The sequence below is a fragment of the Ambystoma mexicanum genome, chromosome 5p (assembly GCF_040938575.1).
Source record: "Ambystoma mexicanum isolate Mex_15411 chromosome 5p, UKY_AmexF1_1, whole genome shotgun sequence".
In the NCBI taxonomy this organism is placed as follows: Eukaryota; Metazoa; Chordata; class Amphibia; order Caudata; family Ambystomatidae; genus Ambystoma; species Ambystoma mexicanum.
Window position 1 is genome coordinate 320,541,456 of NC_090930.1, and position 17,475 is coordinate 320,558,930.

Sequence of the window (17,475 nt, forward strand, 5' to 3'; positions counted from 1 at the left end):
CTGCCGCATGTCAACGCTGATACTGGCAACAGCATTGTGACTCAGAATACTCCGGTCTGGTAAAGGATGCAGGTACGGTGATACCGGCATCGATTTTACCAGCCCGGCAACCTTGTAATGAGGCTCAAGGACACCGAATGTCAGAGAATCCAGCTAGAGAAAGCTAGTGTGGAGACTTCAGCCAAACCAGTTGAGAGTGTCAGGTCCCCTGCCCCCAAGTTTATGAAAGATTTGGGTGGTGTTTATGTGGAGGTTTCTGATAACCTCCAATGGATTGAAGCGTTTGAAATGGCTTATGGAATCCATGATTTTGATGAAAGAGATTGGGCTAAGTGTTTGTTTAGCAGAGTGCCTCAGACTGGGTACGACTGTATTCTGAAACTGAGTGTGGAAGAAAGGAGTCAGTATGAGTGCACGAAATCTGCTTTGATTGCCAAGTTTGGCGAGACACCTACCCAATACCTTAATAGGTTCAGGGAATATAAGAAAAGAGAGAATGTGTCTGGGGTTGACTGGGTGAGTGCTGCACATATGAACATGATGGGGTGGACTGATGGTTACAAAGAAAAAACGTTTGTTGAATTGTCCCACCTTTTGTTTTTTGAGCATTTTTCTGAAGCCTGTTCACCATAGCTGCATCAGTATGTTGCTGACCAGAACATTTTAGATCCCTTTAAGCTGGCCAGGCTGGCTGAGAAGTGGGTCTCCGACTGGGTGTCCCCTAAGGGACCCATTGGGATGGACAAGGACAAATAAAAGGGGGCCTCTCAGAGGTCTGCGGAGTCCCAAAAGCGGTCACAGTCGGGTAAACCAAAACCTTCCTCTCCTAAGACCCACAAATCTAGTGAGGATAAGTTGTATGTGAGTGGGAATAAGGGTAGTGGTCCTCCTGCTGCAAAGCAGGCTCCCAGTGGCTCTAGTACCATACCTCGCATTCCTGGAACTTGTTGGGACTATGGGGCTCTGGACCACAAGAAGGGTGACCGCAAGTGTAAAGGTAAGGCACTTGGAGTCCAGGCTGTCAGCCTGACCTACCCATACGCCATGCCTGAGTTGGAGGCCACTGTTCTCCCCTCCTCCGCAGGAATCACATTCGGGGCTCCAGAGATTTCCCTAGTGTCCCTTGGGGCCTAGGACCAGTACACAGAAGTACTGGCTACAATCCCACAGAACACCCGTCGATTTTTGAGAAGTGTCCTCCTGAATGGCCAGCCTTCTACTGGTTTGAGAGACACTGGGGCAAGCATGACCCTGGTGGACAGGACCCTGCTAATGCCAGAGGACTATGCAGGTGCTCCTCTGAAAACTACAAGGTGAGCTGGTGGGCCTCCCAAATTATCTCCTGTAGCCCTAGTCACAATCATGATTGGAGACAAGACAACAAAGCTTCCTGTCCTGGTTCAGGACAATGTACCTGCTAACATTTTGACAATGATCTAGTGGAGTTGGGGTTGACCTCTGATGGTCTCCCCCTAACTGCTGCTGCAGTCACAAGGTCACATCTAACGCTGTTACATATCAGCCCATATCTGCAGTGCCTCTCTTTTCTGGTGGCTATATACGGGGGTAAGCGCGTTCCAGAACTTTGTTGTGGCTTCGGTATCGATTGCCATGGCGCCTGGCCGTGCAGCAGAGGACGCTGCATCAGCTGAGACGTCCCGTGCGCAGAGAACGCATAAGGAGGCCCCGCCCCCCTGCACCAAATAAAACCTAAGCAACTCAGCGGCTTGTTGCTGCTAATTGTGGCGTTACGTTCCTTCGGTTCCATCCTGCTTCGGTGCTTATTTCCTTTTCCTCTTGATTACTTGACTTCCCGGCTCTTCGACCCACCTTTTTGACTTCTTGGATTGTCACTGTCTTTTCCTCCAGCCTGATTTATGAACTCTGTTGCCGACTTCGGACTGTCCTTGGATTGCAATTGCTTTTTCCTCCAGCCTGATCCGTGAACCCTGCTGCCAACCTCGGACTGTCCTTGGATTTCTATCGTGCCTTCGCCCTGTCTGGTGAGGTTACTCCCCATTGCCGTCCTACGCAATTCGAGTTACCTTTCCAACGCGGATTGCCACGCTGCACCTTACAGAGTGCCCCGCCAACTTGGCCTGTGGTTGTGCTTTTCTTAGCGGATGCTACAGCGGGCCACAGATTGCTTCTATCTCCTTCATTCAACCCGTGGCTGTATTGTGTGTTGAAGACAAGGTAAAGGTTGTCCCAATTTTCCTTTATTGTTCATTACCTGAAACTGCATCAGTCCTTCTCATACGTGTGGATTCCTGGAACAATCTCATTAATTTACTGCCTTCTCTATCCTAACCGAGTGCATAGAAGTGACGCTTTCCAGTATATGCACCAACCCGTCACTAGTGCGACCATCGTGCCGTCCAGGTATACTCTTCCTTTACTAACCTTCCCATTTGTTGTTTTGTACCTGCCGTTGTACTCCTCTCAACTGGTACTTCATTTATCATTAGGGATCCCACTTATCAGGTCTGTTGGGTGTTGTATCAGTCATAGTGAGGTTGTGATTACCACTTGTGCATACTCATAGTCTTGGGTTTTCTTGTAGGTTCATCATTTAATTTCCAACACCACCTCAACCATTGTCTAGGTACTTAGAGAAATATCTGATTGTCTGGTTTAATTCCATATTGCCTTATTGCTTCTAATCATACGGTGTTTTCTTTGCAACATTGGTTATTCGCGGTGTGTGTTTTCCCCGCTCTTTTAGGCGATCGACATTTCTGCTGGTTTTTACTCAAAATGGCAGAGAGGTACATCGTAGAAAAGAGCCCCTTTTTAGAGGAAGCCTGAATCACAGAATTCAGGGGAGCTGAAATCCTGGAGGCTGAACTCGAACCTATTAAATCCTACCTGCTTCCGCAAGGTCGTCTTACCTAAGCTCCAATCAGCATACGGAGCGGTAAATAACAAACAACGGGTCTGACTGTGAGTCAGGTACCCAAGCCAAAGGGGAGACCCAAGGCACGAAGGAACAACAAGAAGGCCACCTCTGTGGAGGGGGCTCCTTCTCTTCCTGCTGATTAAGCAGCACCCACTAGGATTCATGCTCCGGACGAGCTGGGTCCAGTGGTAAACCCAAACTCAATTTATGAGGTAGAAGAGCCAGAAGACCTTTCTGCGGGAGAGGTGCTCAACACAGAGGATCATCCTGACATTCAATGCCTGCTGACTGAAGGGGGGCCCTCTAGGGGTGACTTCTGTAAGACTCAGAGAGAGTGCCACTTTTTCGAGGGTCTGAGGAAACAGGCCCAGGCCCAGGCACAAGGTGCAGTGCCTAGGTCTTCCCAGATTTATTGGGAGTGTGAGCTCCTTTATAGTGAGCCCACTAAGCCTGAACCTGGTGCCCTCAAGAGTTTGGTGGTACCTCAGGTTTACAGGCCCTTCCTACTGCAGTTGGCACAAGAGATGCCCTTAGCTGGTCATCTTGGTACCAAGAAGACTAAGCAGAGGTTCTCTGCACATTTTTACTCGCCCCGCAAGGGAGCAGAAGTGGTGTCCCACTACAGGACCTTCTCCACTTGTCAATTGTCTGGCAAGACTGGAGGCAGTGTCATTGCCCCACTGCAGCCGTTACCAGCGGTTGGCACACCATTTGAGAGGGTGGGCATCGACATTTTCAGTCTCCTTGAACCTCCTACTTAAGGTGGACATCCGTTCATCCTGGTCTTGGTAGATTATGCTACCAGGTACCCTGAGGCTATACCCCTTCGGACTGTTACTGCCAAGGTGGTTGCCCGGGCTTTCCTGGGCATTTATACCGGGGTTGGATTCCCTAAGGATAAGGAGGGTCTCTCTGGCAGAGGATCCAACTTCATGTCGAGTTACATGAAAACAATGTGGAAAGAGTGCGGAGTAACCTACAAGTTCTCCACCTCCAACCATTCCCAGACCAATGGTCTGGTTGAGAGTTTTAATAAAACTCCCAAGGGTATGCTGGGTGCTTTGGAAGAGCCCCTAAGGAGGAAATGGGATTTCCTCCTACCATACCTGCTGTTCGCTTACAGAGAGGTACCTCAAGAGGGTGTTGGTTTCAGCCTCTTTGAGTTACTCTTTGGACATCCTGTGAGGGTGCCCCTTACCTTGATCAGAGAAGGTTTGGAAGCCACCCTTCCAGGTCCTGCCAAGCAAGTGGGGGACTATGTGTTAGGCCTCAGATGGAGGATGACACAGATGATGGGCCAAGCGACAACAAACTTTAAGGCAAGACAGGAATTGAACAAATACTGGCATGACCTTAAATCATCTCAAGTGGATTGGACTCCAGGACAGGAGATCCTTGTGATGGAGCCTACCAAGCCTAGAGCTTTGGCACATAGGAGGACTAGACCCTTCCCGATAATCTCCAAGATGGGCAAAGTCAACTATCTGGTTGACATGGGAGTCCCTGAGGTAGCCCCTCAGGTATTTCACGTCAACAGGCTCACGCCTTTCCATAAGCGAGCAGAAGTCTCATGCCTCTCGCTAGCCTCAGAGCAAGAAAAGGATGAGAGTCAGCCCCTTCCTGATTTGCTGCATAGCAATCCTCATGATGGCTCAGTGGAGTGAGTGCATCTATCTCCAGATCTGACACCAGAGCAGCAGAGGGCATGCAGGTCTTTGCTCTGGCAGTATGCCCCTCTGTTCTCGCTGACACCAGGACTCACCCCGTGGTGCAGGCATGAAATTGACACTGGCGGCAGCGTACCTGTCAAAAACAGATGCTACAGGATGCCAGACACTGTGAAGAACCACATCCAGGCTGAGGTCGCCAAGATTTTGGGTCTGGGTGTAATTCAACCCTCAACCAGTCCCTAGTCCAGTCCATTGGTCCTTGTCCCCAAGCCAAGTTCCCAGGCAGGTACCAAGGATTGGCAGTTCTGTGTGGACTACAGAGGGGTCAATGCCATCACCAAAACTGACGTGCACCCATTGCCCAGGGCTGATGACCTCGTGGACACCATAGGTGCTGCCAAATTTGTGAGCATCTTTGACATTACCTCAGGCTATGGGCAAATAGCTCTGACGGACCATGCCAAGGAAAAGACTGCATTCTCAACTCCTGAGGGGCTCTACCAGTTTAGAGTCATGCCTTTTGGGTTGAAAAATGCACCTGCCACCCTCCAAGAATTAGTCAAACATGTGCTCAGTGGGTTGGAAGCCTATTGTGTGGCCTACTTAGATGACATTGCTGTCTACAGTTCCACCTGGGAAGAGCATTTGACTCATTTGGAAAATGTGTTGCAGGCCTTAAAAAGGGTTAACCTCACTATCAAGGCCACCAATTGCCAAATAGCTCAGGGGAAAGTCACTTATATTGGTCATGAGGTAGGAGGGGGTTGAATCTAGCATCTCCCGAGTAAGGTACAGGATGTACAGGACTGGGAGACTGCCACTACTCAAAACCAGGTTAGAGCTGTTTTGGGCCTCACTGGGTATTGCCGTAACTTCATGGTGGACTATGGAACCATAGATGTCCCTCTGACTTCACCCAAACAATTGAGGAAGGTTAATAGGGCGGAAGACTGTCAGAGGCCTTTGTTGACTTGAAAGAAAGTCTGTGTAGTGCACCTGTGTTGTGTGCACCTGATTACAGCAAACCCTTTATCATTCAGACTGATGCCTGCAACATTGGAATTGGAGCTGTCTTGTCCTAGTTAGATGACAAAGTGAGAGAACATCCTATCATATTCATCAGTAGACAACTCAAAGGTAGAGAACTTAGGTGGGCTACTGTTGAAAAGGAATGTTTTAGCATAGTTTGGAACCTTAGGCGTTTTAGGCTCTACCTTACAGGGTCTACCTTCAAGGTCCAAACAGACCATAAACCCTTAAAATGGCTTATGCAGATGAAGGGTGAAAACCTGAAAATGCTCAAGTGGTCCATTGGCCTGCAAGGGCTAGACTTCACCATTGAGTATAGGCCAGGGAAGAGTCATGATAATGCGGATGGCCTTTCCAGAAGGTATGTTTACTGTCTGAATGAGGGTGTCAATCTCGTGGGAGATTAGATCGACCTAACCTCAGTCTGGGGGGGCGACTATGATGCTGAAAATGCATTGGAGGGACAGGGTCTCCATGTCCTTGTCCTATAGTCCTTTTATCATGTGTGTTCTGTGTTATTATCTGCACGGGAGTCCATGTGGGACTCCTGGCAGTGCAGCTCTTCCTCTTTTTGGTTGTGGTGAACAGCCCCTTGGATACCCTTACGGCAACCATGGTTGGGGGTACAACCCTGTACTCCTGGTCAATGTTTTTGGGTACCTGTGTGTGGCCCACAGAGCAGGGTATGGGCTGGTGGCAGCTCCATGATGAATTTGACAGGTGCTCTGAGTATCCTCCATTTTAGGATACCCAGGCCCTGCCATTGGAATCAGTTGATTCCTGATAGGAGACAAGATGGCCCCTGTGGCCTCTTGCTTTCTATTGCCTGTTACCTTGTTTTCCCAAAGTCCTAGGAATCCCTGACTCTGTCCCTTCCCCTGACTGGCTGTTGGGTGGAAGTTCCATATGTGGTATTGTGGGGAAGTCCAGGACAGACTGGCTGGAGCCTGATTGCCTGCCTGCCTGAATAAATGACTTCTGAATGATTGGTTGCCTGAGTGTGACCCAGCAGAGTGAATGAGAGACCAAACAGTATATCTGGGGTCCTCTCACTGATGGAAATTGTCCAGAAGCTGACTTTGAAACTTGATGCTTACTCTTGAAGCCGAGCCAGAAGAAGAAGGTTAACTGCTGGTTCTCTTCAACGCAATCTGAAAGGTGCTGTGCCTTCAAGAAACTGATCCAAGAGAGGACCTGGCTAGGAGACCTCTTTCCGAGCTATAAGGGAACATTGTGCAGACCGCTAACCTTTGCCGAAGCGCCCTGGAAGCCAGCCTTCGAAAGACTGTCGACCGAGACAGTGACCACCGGGGAAACTGAAGAGACACGGACATCGAGGCCATCGGAGTCCATTGCCGTCGACCAGAGTTCGGGGATCACCATAACTGCTGGAGGTCCGTCAAAGCCGTGTTGCCCAGAAGAGGGGACAGCTTGACACTGTGCCACCAACGACCGGAGCCGTAATGCTCCATTGCCTAAGAACACTTTGAATCAAGGACTACTTGCTCATCACTGTCGACCGCTCTGTCCTGTCGGAGAAAGTCAAGGTCACTGACGAACTGAGGAGAATCCGCTGGTGGGTTTCCCGCCACCCGAAGACCACAAAGAGGTCGACGACCTGGCGTCCTTGCTGGGCCAAAGTTCTTCATTGGGCCTCATTATGACTCTGCCGGTCCGGAAAGAATGGTGGCGGTAAAACCGCTGCCACCGTTGTTTGTGGACTGGCTGATTCAGAGTCCTGCAGGCAAGAGATGTCACTCCCACCAGGTCTGACCTGGCGGGATTAACACCACCCGCCTGCAGGCGGACATGGAAACACCGGCTCTGTCATAGACGGAACCGGTGTTTCCATGGTCCTCATCCCCATGGAGTCCAATGGGACTCCATGGGAATGGGGATTTACAGAATTCCGCCTCCGGAAATACCGGGTCACCGGGGTTGTAATGCCCCAGTGATTCCGGCAATTACAGAGGCAGAATGGTATTATGGGTCCGGCGTCAGCCTGCCGGTTTTTCCGGCACGGCTACCTGCCGGACTGGTAATGAGGCCCCTTGGCTCTTTGCAGCAACAAACTATCGTCGTCGAGGTGCACGGCACACCTCATCTTCACAGGACGTCCACGACCGATCGTCGACGAGCACCGCCACGACCTGAGCTGCTGCCTCAATGCCATTGTTCACCCTTTTCTTTGAGGGATCTTGACGATCCGTGTCTCCTGCCTTAAAGGGAGTTCACTCCAAGAAGGTTCCGTCGGCAACCCGACGTCGAACTCTGCTATACCAGGTACATTGGGGTGGTAGAACAATTATAGAAGGAAATAAGACCCTGCTAAACAATATATGGACTGGGCTTGTCAATATACTTTATTTACAGATTGCCCAGGTGGGGGGGAGCCTCACACAGAACTGTGCCTGGTGGTAGGGGCCCAGTATGCTGCCAATTGTTTAACCATTTGTTTTCCTTCCAAAAGTCTATGGGTGATACCTTTTGCTATTGATTTGAATGCCATTTGAAACTGTCTACAGTTGATGCATTTTAATGGAATCAAAGGAGTAATTGTCGTACGGCATAGAGAATGTATATATTTACCTTTTTAGAATTGCCTGAGCACAAAGTGTGTTATCGTATGTGTACATAATCAAAGCCTTATTTATATAAAGAACTGTGTTTTCACTGAGAAAGTGTGTGGACAATCCTTGGTGGGTGCTTGGGGACTACAATGTACTCAAGAACTAGCCTGCATCACCTCCTGCCTTGATTGCTCTTTAAAGGGACCCAGTTCGGTTCTCAGCCCTCTGCGCACCTCTTCAAAGTGATGTGAAATGACTATGTGTCTCAGTTGTATCTGGTAGTACACCTCCTTTGCCTATGATAGTGTGTGCTCCCCTTTGCAACATTTGTTTCACTTGCGGTCTGGGTGGCTGAGAATGACTCATCTTCCCACCACGGGTGAATGCCCATTGTCTAGTTTTGGCTGCATCATGTGGTTGTGGACCACAAAATGGAGCTCTTTTGGACTGCATTTATGAGGATGTATTCTGTTTTCCTACAGCTGGCCCTTGTTGTTTTGTGCTTGTTTTATTGCTGACCTTGGCTGTGAGCTCGGTCTTCACTTCATGCAGCCTGAGCCTGCTTCCCTTGTCTGGTGTCCTGCAGCTGAGGCCTTCTGTAATTTTCCTTAGACTTATAATGGGATTTTTAAATGCTCATACTGTGCTGTTTCCTATAGATTAGTCATACGTGGTCCTACCAGGCTCCATATATAATCCTGTAGTCTCATAGGGTTAGTTGCCATAATCATCTGCAAGCTTGCTCAGGATCTCTTCTTGTCTTGCGTTTCATCGTTACTGCATTTGGCTAATGAGAAAATAATACAAGCTTTGACAGTATGTATATGTATCTGTCCTCTACCTACAGAACTGTGTAAGCACATTCTTCGTGTATGTGAGTGTGTGTTATTGTAAGGCGGTGCAGGACGGCGAATGTGCTTCATGACTAATGCTGCTACGTCGTGGTGTCACTAGTGACGTCAACATAGTGGCTTCTTGGTACTTAATCGATACAGTCCATTATAGTATTCGGATCCACGATCTCTGTCGGGTTCCATGGATCTGGAAGGATATGCACTGGATGTGGTTGGAATAGATGTCTGAGGGGATACCTCTCTGCATACCTGTCAGGCAGTGGTGCACTTGGGCACCATTCATGAAATGAGTGACTTTGAGTGTTCTTGACTAGTCGACCTGTCATGCTTATGGGGGGGAGGGGGCAGGCATTCCTGGGACCCTCTCTTCAAAGTGTGGGAACTGAAGGGAATATGGTTACATTGTATAGGTTTAACCAATCATGTGTGGGGGTTGATTTTATAACAAAACCTGTGGGAGTGTTTTAAATGTTGCAAATTGTATAAAATGTGTGTTTTTGTGTGTTTCAGGGAGACACTGGTTAGTTTGACTCTTTGATGTCATCTAGCCCCTCACAGCCATTTGTGCAATAAACTTTTTTTATGGACTAACATGCACTTGCTCTTTAAGTGGTGGGCCTACTTTGGGTTATGATGTTCAAAGGCCCACTCCTACAGTAGTGATCAGCCTCGACTCAGTAACTGTTGTGAAGATAACCAAAGCTTTGGGAGTAATCTCCCCCAACTCTAACTTTTGTGAAGATAACCAAAGCCTCAAGAGTAAACTCCCTTGTTTCATGGAATGTGGCAGAGTCCATCAAAGGGAAGTGGACCTCTGGAGTGATTTCCCTCGTCCCAGTACCTGTTACAAAGCGTGTCAAAGTGTCATTGAACCACAGAAACCAGGAGGATGTGGAGCATTTAAACTAAATGTAAGAGACGCCTGTAGAGAAGCTCAAGGCTTAATACGAGAGTTACCAGACATCCATGTGAACCAGGAGAGGGGAGGCATTCTCCTGGTTACATTGCAGTTTGTTAACTCAATAGCCGGAATAGAAGCTTGTAAATAAGTACATGGCTTAGCAAGAAGAAGGTGATTCAGATACTACGGCAAAGGTTGTCAAAGAAATTGTCCAACAACACTTAACTATTGGACAAGGAGCAGGGAACCATCCTCCTGGTATTCTATATCCTGGTATTTTATATCCTGGTGGGATGTGAACTCTTAATAAAGATTCTTTAAACAGAATCCCCAAGGTGGATATCAGTGAACCAGGAGAAAGGAGACATTCTCCTGGTGTTTTTTTATGTTGTTTGTGTATATAATGGTAGGGCTAGAGTTAGGTAGTTTTGGATAACCACCCTGAGGACGAGCATCCAAGCTTTCCTTTGTTAGGTAGGGGGGTACCCTTTAGAATAGGGAGTTAGGCCTTTTTGCTTATTGCTTAGTAAATAAGCATTAATACCACCCCACCCCTTTGTCTGACTCCTTCCTCCAGCAAGCCACACCTTACACAACCATCACATTTAATAGCATAGCCTTCTTTCTCTCTGGGGTGTACACTGTCACCCAGTGGACTACCCTGTATCAGGCAAAATGGGTGGTGGTGTTGTTGCTCCTTTCATAGTGTGTCATGGTAAATTCTTTCAGCGTATGTCTTTGTGGTGTGGAGGATCCTGCAATGTTACCAATTATATAGTGAGCAAACACTGCGCCTAGTCCATGTCTTTTATGACGTCAGCACTTCTTCAGTATCTCAGTGCCCATCCCCTTTTATACTTTTGTGGTCATTATATCAGTTTTTTGTCAGTTCAGTGTGTTTGTTCACTGTATCAAAAAACCTGTTAACCAAACATGACAGCATTCTCCATTCCATTCGGGAGGTGCTAGTCCAGTCCTGCTGTTAACTTTACATTTTCACATTATAAATCCAGGACAAGTCCCAGAATGCAACGTTAAAACTAAGACTTTACTAGCGCCTCCTGAATGGATAATGTTGGCAGGTATGCGGTTAACTTTACATAAATTATAAATGCACATGCAAAAGGTATTTCAAGCCACACATCCATAATCCTACTTCTTTACCTGTTCACCCTCACACAGCAAAAACACTCAAACAAGCAAGGCCTATTGGCTGTGCCAATGCTTGTTATTCTTTGCATTTTGGTAGTTGTAGTTTTGCCATTTTCCAATTATGATTGCGGGATTACCAGTCGTAGTGTCGCTGCCAAATAACGACAAAAGCCCACACTGTTGTTCTATCAATGGGCAATCACATACTGACTTTCTTCAACAAAAATGTTCCCCCTTTCCATTCAGGAAATGTTACAAGCAAGATGAATGTGTGCCCATTTTCAGATTGAAAAGCTTAATGATGTCCAATCACCGGCAAGTTGACAGCGCCCTCTGAGACTGTAGCTAGAGTCGACTCGTCCAATAAATCGCTGGATCTCATTACAACATCAGGAACTAGTTTATAAACACGGGACTTGAGAGTTGAAGGTTCTGCCTTTTTTTTTTTCTTTTCTTTCCTCGGTTGCAGTGTGCCTCGGGAGTGGCGAGGGGAGCAGCCGTGCTGCAGTTCTGCAGTTCTGCTCGCCACCTTTTTCATGTGCAGTGATAGACCATGGGCTGGGAGTCGATGTGGATTTGGTTTCTGTTTGGTGCGGTTTTCGCGGAGGTCCAAGCGGGAGAGCGTTTGCTGAATAGCACAGGTCATGTGAATTCCTACGTGTATATGCGCCATTACGTGTGAATCTCATAGAGTTAACGCCTTGCTATTAGGGAAAGACTTTCATGTTTATATTTCAAAATGTTTATTCCGACATTACCAGTGATGCTTTAAGTGGTCAGCCCAAAGACATTTTACAGGGTAAATGCAAAAGAGATTGCCCTCTTTGGAAACTCTGTAGCTTTCAAAAACAAACCTGTGCTTTTTTGTTTAAAAAAAAAAGTGTACAAACATGGCATGCCACACATTGCGTGCTGGCTGATAGAGTGCGGTTTGCAACGCCGGGACCGAAGTTATTAGCGTCTTTCCCCCCACCTATCACCCACCCCCTTTTTTTAAATATAAATAAAAAACTTATGCATTTGAAAATACGTTGATTAGAACTGTACAATGGTGATTTTCCATGAACTGATAACCTGGAAATCAGATGGCATAACATTGCTATGGAAAAACTTGACAGTGGAACAATTAAAGCAGCCTGGTAATGATTTTATGGTTAGAAAGTTGATTTAATCAGCCTACGATGATAAATGAATAGACAGGGGGAGGATGAACAGGGTATGAAAGGAGAGGGGAAGGAGGGAGTATTTGCTAAATTCATAAAGTGGCTAACAAAGATTAGAGCAAACATGTGAACATTCTTTGAAACATGGAAGCTTTAAGTTCATGAACCATGAGTCGACATATTGTGAAAGAATAAATATTCATTAAAAACATTCCATTTAAGATCATGTCTGGCTCTAACATCAAGATGTATGGCCATGCAGCAATAAATAAGCGATTGCAATAAATAAGTCAGAGATCGGAGGTGGAATGTGTCCTTTTCGTCACAAGGGCTATGCTACCTAGGAGTATGTTCCTGAAGGTTAGGGGTCTGATTTTGAAAATGTTCAGGAGAGACCATATGTCACACCAGAAAGAATGAACACAGGGGCATAGGAAGAACATATGACTGTTGCATCCACATATATTCCCACAAGTCCAACAGTGTCTGTCTGTGCCAAATCTACCTTTCAACAGATGAATTGGGGTTAAGAAGGCTCTGTGTAGAAAAATAGATTTTGCAATATCTTGGCAGCTGTGGAAAAAGTTTTGAGCCTAGTCCAGAGTAATTCCCAGGTTGTGTCATTAACCTGTTCCCCACAATCTGCTTCCCATTGAGCTTGGATAGACCAATTATCTGTGGGGGTGTCTCTAGCACCTATTGTTTTATACAGTTGGGCTGCTTTCACATTGGGAGTGATGGCCATGGACAGGATTCTTGTGGGGTTGGGAATTAGTTAATTTTGAGTAAAATGGTAAAAATGTTGCAGCATGCATTAGCACAAAGCCTAAGTCTGAGTGTAGTGAGAATGTTTGTTTGCGATCTTGAAAGGATTCCCAGCCTGTCGGGTGATGCATTAGATGGATGAATCTGATACCCCAGTCAATCCATGACTTTCTAAAGAACTACTCACCATTGAATGTGATGTGCTTGTTATTCCATAAGAAAGGTGAGAACTTAAGAGTCAGCGAGGAAGTAGAAAGGAAGATAAAGGTATGGAGGGCAGAGACAACAGCTTTGATCGGGCTGATGAGCTTAGAGGAGAAAGATCCATACACATATATCAAATCTTGGCAATTCTTTTTCAAGAACAAACCAGGAAGGGAGGTCTTCCGTTTCAGCGGAAGTGAGCCAGGTGGTTGGTGGTTTAACAAGAAATGCGTTGTGGTAACATTTGAAATCTGGAAAGTTGACCCTGCGGTTCTCTAAGGGGGCTCTAAGTTTGTTGCTAGCAATTCTTATTTTTGCCCATGCCCCATAGGAAATTGAGTAGGATAGTTCATAGCAGAAAGACATAGGGAGTGGGATTGGAAGCATTTGTAGGTAGTAAAGAATAATGGGCGTGCACATCATTTTAATAGTTTTGAGACGCCCCCACCAACATAGATATAAAGGAGACCAGAGAGAGGCAAGTTCCTTAAGTCTATGGCGGAGAGAAGCAGAGTTTAGTTTAATAGTATTCTTGGGGGAGGGGGTGTAGGGGAGACCAAGATATTTAAGTGAGGTGCCACAGCGGTTAAAGCCAAACATGTTAATTTAATGTTTGAGGCAGAATGAGTTGAGGTAAGATCTGACTTGTCCTTATTTAGTTTATATCCAGAGGCTAAAGAGAATTAAGACTGAAAGTAATGGTGGTTATGTTTTTATTTTAATTTTTTTTGAGGATAAGAATGTTCCGCATATGCCGCAATTTTGAATTCTTGACTACCGGACGTTACACCAGGGATTTGAGTATCACTTCTAACACATTGTAATAACGGTTGAAGAGATAATGCATATACAATGGGTGATGGAGGGCAGTCTTGGAAGATTGACCGTTACAGATGGAGGATTTGGAGTATAAAAGTTTGACCCATGAGATGAACCACTCCCAACAACGATACCATCTTAAAGGTTGGAACAAGAATTCCCAGCTAACCCAGTCAAAGGTTTTTTCAGCGCGCAATGGCAGCATAACCATGTTTGTCTGCTTTATTTGTTGCAATGGCATTGAGTAAAAGTCTTGTGTTTGACGAGATGTTTCTTCCCAAGGCATAATAAAATAAGCAGTGTCACGTAGTAATCTGATATGCAATTCTGTAGGTTTGCTAATTAAATTGACACTTGTGTAGCAGATATAGCTAGTTAAGTTACCCTGTTCAATAAAAGCAGATCACTTTGCATTCCTCTTGCCTTAAAGGCTCCCCCACCATATTTTCTCTGTTCACTGCAAGTTCAAAACGGCTAATGGCGAGAGTGCAGCAGTCTCCTCCACCCTTATGTGCCAAAGGCCTGTGCGAGTATGCAGCCAAAATATTCTTTTTCAAATAATTGCAAACCAGAAATTATCGGATAATACCTTTAAGCTAACCGTATCCTGCCTGCCAAATGTGTTAACTTTATTTCTTTATAAATGCAGTCATTCAACTCAATTTCTAAAAATGTCATTTGTTAATGCATAATTACAATATTGCTACTGTAAAGCACAGTATAATATCTGTACCTTATAGTAAACTGTAGGCTAGTGTCTCTAAATCTCATACTGGCAACTACATTTCTAGTTGTTGGTGAAGATGCATTATATTGATGAGTGGACACTTCTAGAAATGCACATGATCAAACAGCCACATGCTTTTGATGGCAAACCTAGTTCTGTAGCCTGTTGGTTACATGCAGCTTGCAACTGGTGCTCAACTCCAGAGCTGATCCCGTACTCCTTGACATTGATTTATCACCCTGTTGCCTGAAGCCCAAAGTCAAATGTAACTCCTGGTATGACTCGAATCTCGTCACCCTTAAATGCACGTGCAGGGTGGCAGAGAGGAAATGGCATGCTTCATGTTCATCCTCTGACAAACTGGCCTGCCGCCTGCTCCAAAGGCAATATCGGCTCTCCGTTCTCACTAAGAAGAGAGCCCTAATCCAAGCCTGCATCTCTGCAGCATCTAACAGTTCGGCCGTACTCTTTAAAATCTGCAAGGAGCTGGCCACCCCTGCTGCAGTCTCTACCTCTCCTGTCCCCTCCCAGGCCCTCTGCACGGCACTGGCCTCACTTCATCGCAAAAACTCAGGACATCCTGTCCTCACTCTACTCCTATCACGCCCCCACTCTATTCCCTGCTCTTCCTCTGGCCCTTCTGCAGCCACCCCGCCTCCCTCCTCTGCCTTTCCTCTTTTTTCTGCTGACGAGGTTTTGAGACAAGTTCGATCTATGAAAGTCTCGTCAAACCAGGTCCACCCCTGTTCCTCCAAAACTATCAAGGACTACATCGACTCCTTGGCTCCTGCCCTGGCTGACTTCTGCAATCACTCCTTTGCCTCTGGAGTCTTCCCATCCCCCCCTCAAGCACTCCCTTGTGCACCCCCTTCTTAAGAAACCATCTTCCGACCCCTCCTGCCCGGCTAACTATCGCCCAATCTCTATCACTCCCTTCCTGGGCAAGCTCCTGGAGAAACTGGCCATCTCCCAGCTTAATCTCCATGCTGAATCTGTTGGTAGTCTTCACAATCATCAGTCTGGCTTCAGGGCTGCCAGAAGCATGGAAACTGCTCTCCTGAACATCCGTGAGGACCTGCTCTCGAACCTTGACTCTAACACCCCATGTGTTCTCATTTTGCTCGATCTCTCTTCTGCCTTTGATACTGTCAACCACACCATCCTGCTCAACCGTCTCTGTGATAACCTGGGTATCACTGGTCAGGCTCTGGCATGGCTGACCTCTTTCCTCTCCAATTGACCCTCCCAGGTCCAACTGGGGTCCTTCCCCTCTGACATCTTTTTCTCTACCTGTGGTGTCCCCAGGGATCTAACCTCTCTCCCTGGCTGTTCAACCAGTATCTGGCACTCTTTGCCTACCGCATCGTCGCTCTGTCCCAACTTTCAGTGCTATGTGGATGATGCCCAGCTCATTTTCAGGCTACCCTCGGCCTCCTCTTCCCCTTCCCTCATCTCTGACTGTCTTTCTGCTATCCATGAATGCTGTGCCGCCAACGACCTCTGCCTTAATGCCAGTAAGACTGAGATTCTACTCATTGCCACACCCACTCCCTCCTTCCCTGCAGCCCTCTGGCGGGCCTATCTTGGCCCTCTTCCTGTTCCCTCCTGCAAGGCAAAAAACCTCGGTCATCTTCGACTCCACACTCTCCTTCTCTCCTCACATCTCTGACGTCTCTAAGAAGTCACACTACCAGCTATACCTCCTCAGAGGTATCCTTCCTTTCCTCTCCTTTCCCCAGAAGCTCACTATCTCTAGAGCCCTGGTTCTCTGGAAGCTAGACTACTGTAACAGCCTCTATCTAAATCTGCCCTTTGCAACTCATCCAGAACAGGACTGCGAGACTTGTCCCTGGCCTCAAGCCCAGGGACCGTATCTCTCTAGGACTGAAATCACTACACTGGCTCCCAGTGGCTGCGAGGATTAAGTTCAAAACCCTCTGCATTGTCCACAAGGCCTTCTGGGGCCTTGGGCCAAAATACCTTCAACTCTCTCTTCCTAAATATCTTCCTTCTCGAGCTCTTCGCTCATCCGCCTCCAACTCCCTCAGGGTCAGCCGCTTCTCCAAGCAACAATTTGGGGGTAGATCTCTCTCCGCAGCAGGGGCCTCCCTCTGGAACAGCCTTCCTGCCTCCATGAAACTTGAGGAGAACCATCTCTGGTTCCGGAAGCACCTCAAAACCTTCCTCTTTGCCTCCGCTTTCTCTCCCCCTCTCCCCTGCTAAAATCACTGAACCTGCACTGAATACTCAACTGGGCCACTCACCGATCTCGGTCCTGGGCCCAGCCACTCTTCCCTGCACTGCCTCACTGGCAACCCCTGCACTGCGGGACTGTCTCTGTATCCCTACAGCCCCTCCTGCCTGCACTTACCTTGTACTTGCCACCAGCTGGCCCTTATTTATCTTGTATTCCACTAACCCTGTACTGCACTTTCCCCTCTCACTTTCCCCTTGCACTTTTCCCTTCCCCTCTACCCTTGCGCGATCTGAATGACACCTGGCCTAGTAGGATCGTTGTCTGTCTCCCCTTGCCCCCCCCTGCCTCGTCACGTCTTGAAACACTTGTGTACAGGCGCGTTACAAATGCCATATATCATATATCAGCTGCCCTGAAAGAGAGATGGCCGCTAACTACGATATTCCACCTAGTTTGCCCAGTTCTCTCCCTGCTACATCTTCCACTCTGGTTAGTCTTACTTTTGTTCCTATTACATAATGAACA

At 47.2% G+C, this 17,475-nt stretch overlaps 1 protein-coding gene across 2 annotated transcripts in view; it reads left to right on the forward strand.

Annotated features, from left to right (window-relative positions):
- Positions 1 to 11,507: 11,507 nt before the first annotated feature.
- Positions 11,508 to 17,475, forward strand: part of IDS (iduronate 2-sulfatase) — a 364,864-nt gene continuing 358,896 nt past the window's right edge. Inside the window, exon 1 of one of the 2 annotated variants that reach the window (XM_069612759.1) lies at positions 11,508 to 11,716. In XM_069612759.1, the coding sequence (XP_069468860.1) occupies positions 11,629 to 11,716 (88 nt within the window). In that variant the 5' untranslated portion in view covers positions 11,508 to 11,628. The remainder of the gene's footprint in view (positions 11,717 to 17,475) is intronic. The other variant, XM_069612760.1, reaches the window with a different exon arrangement.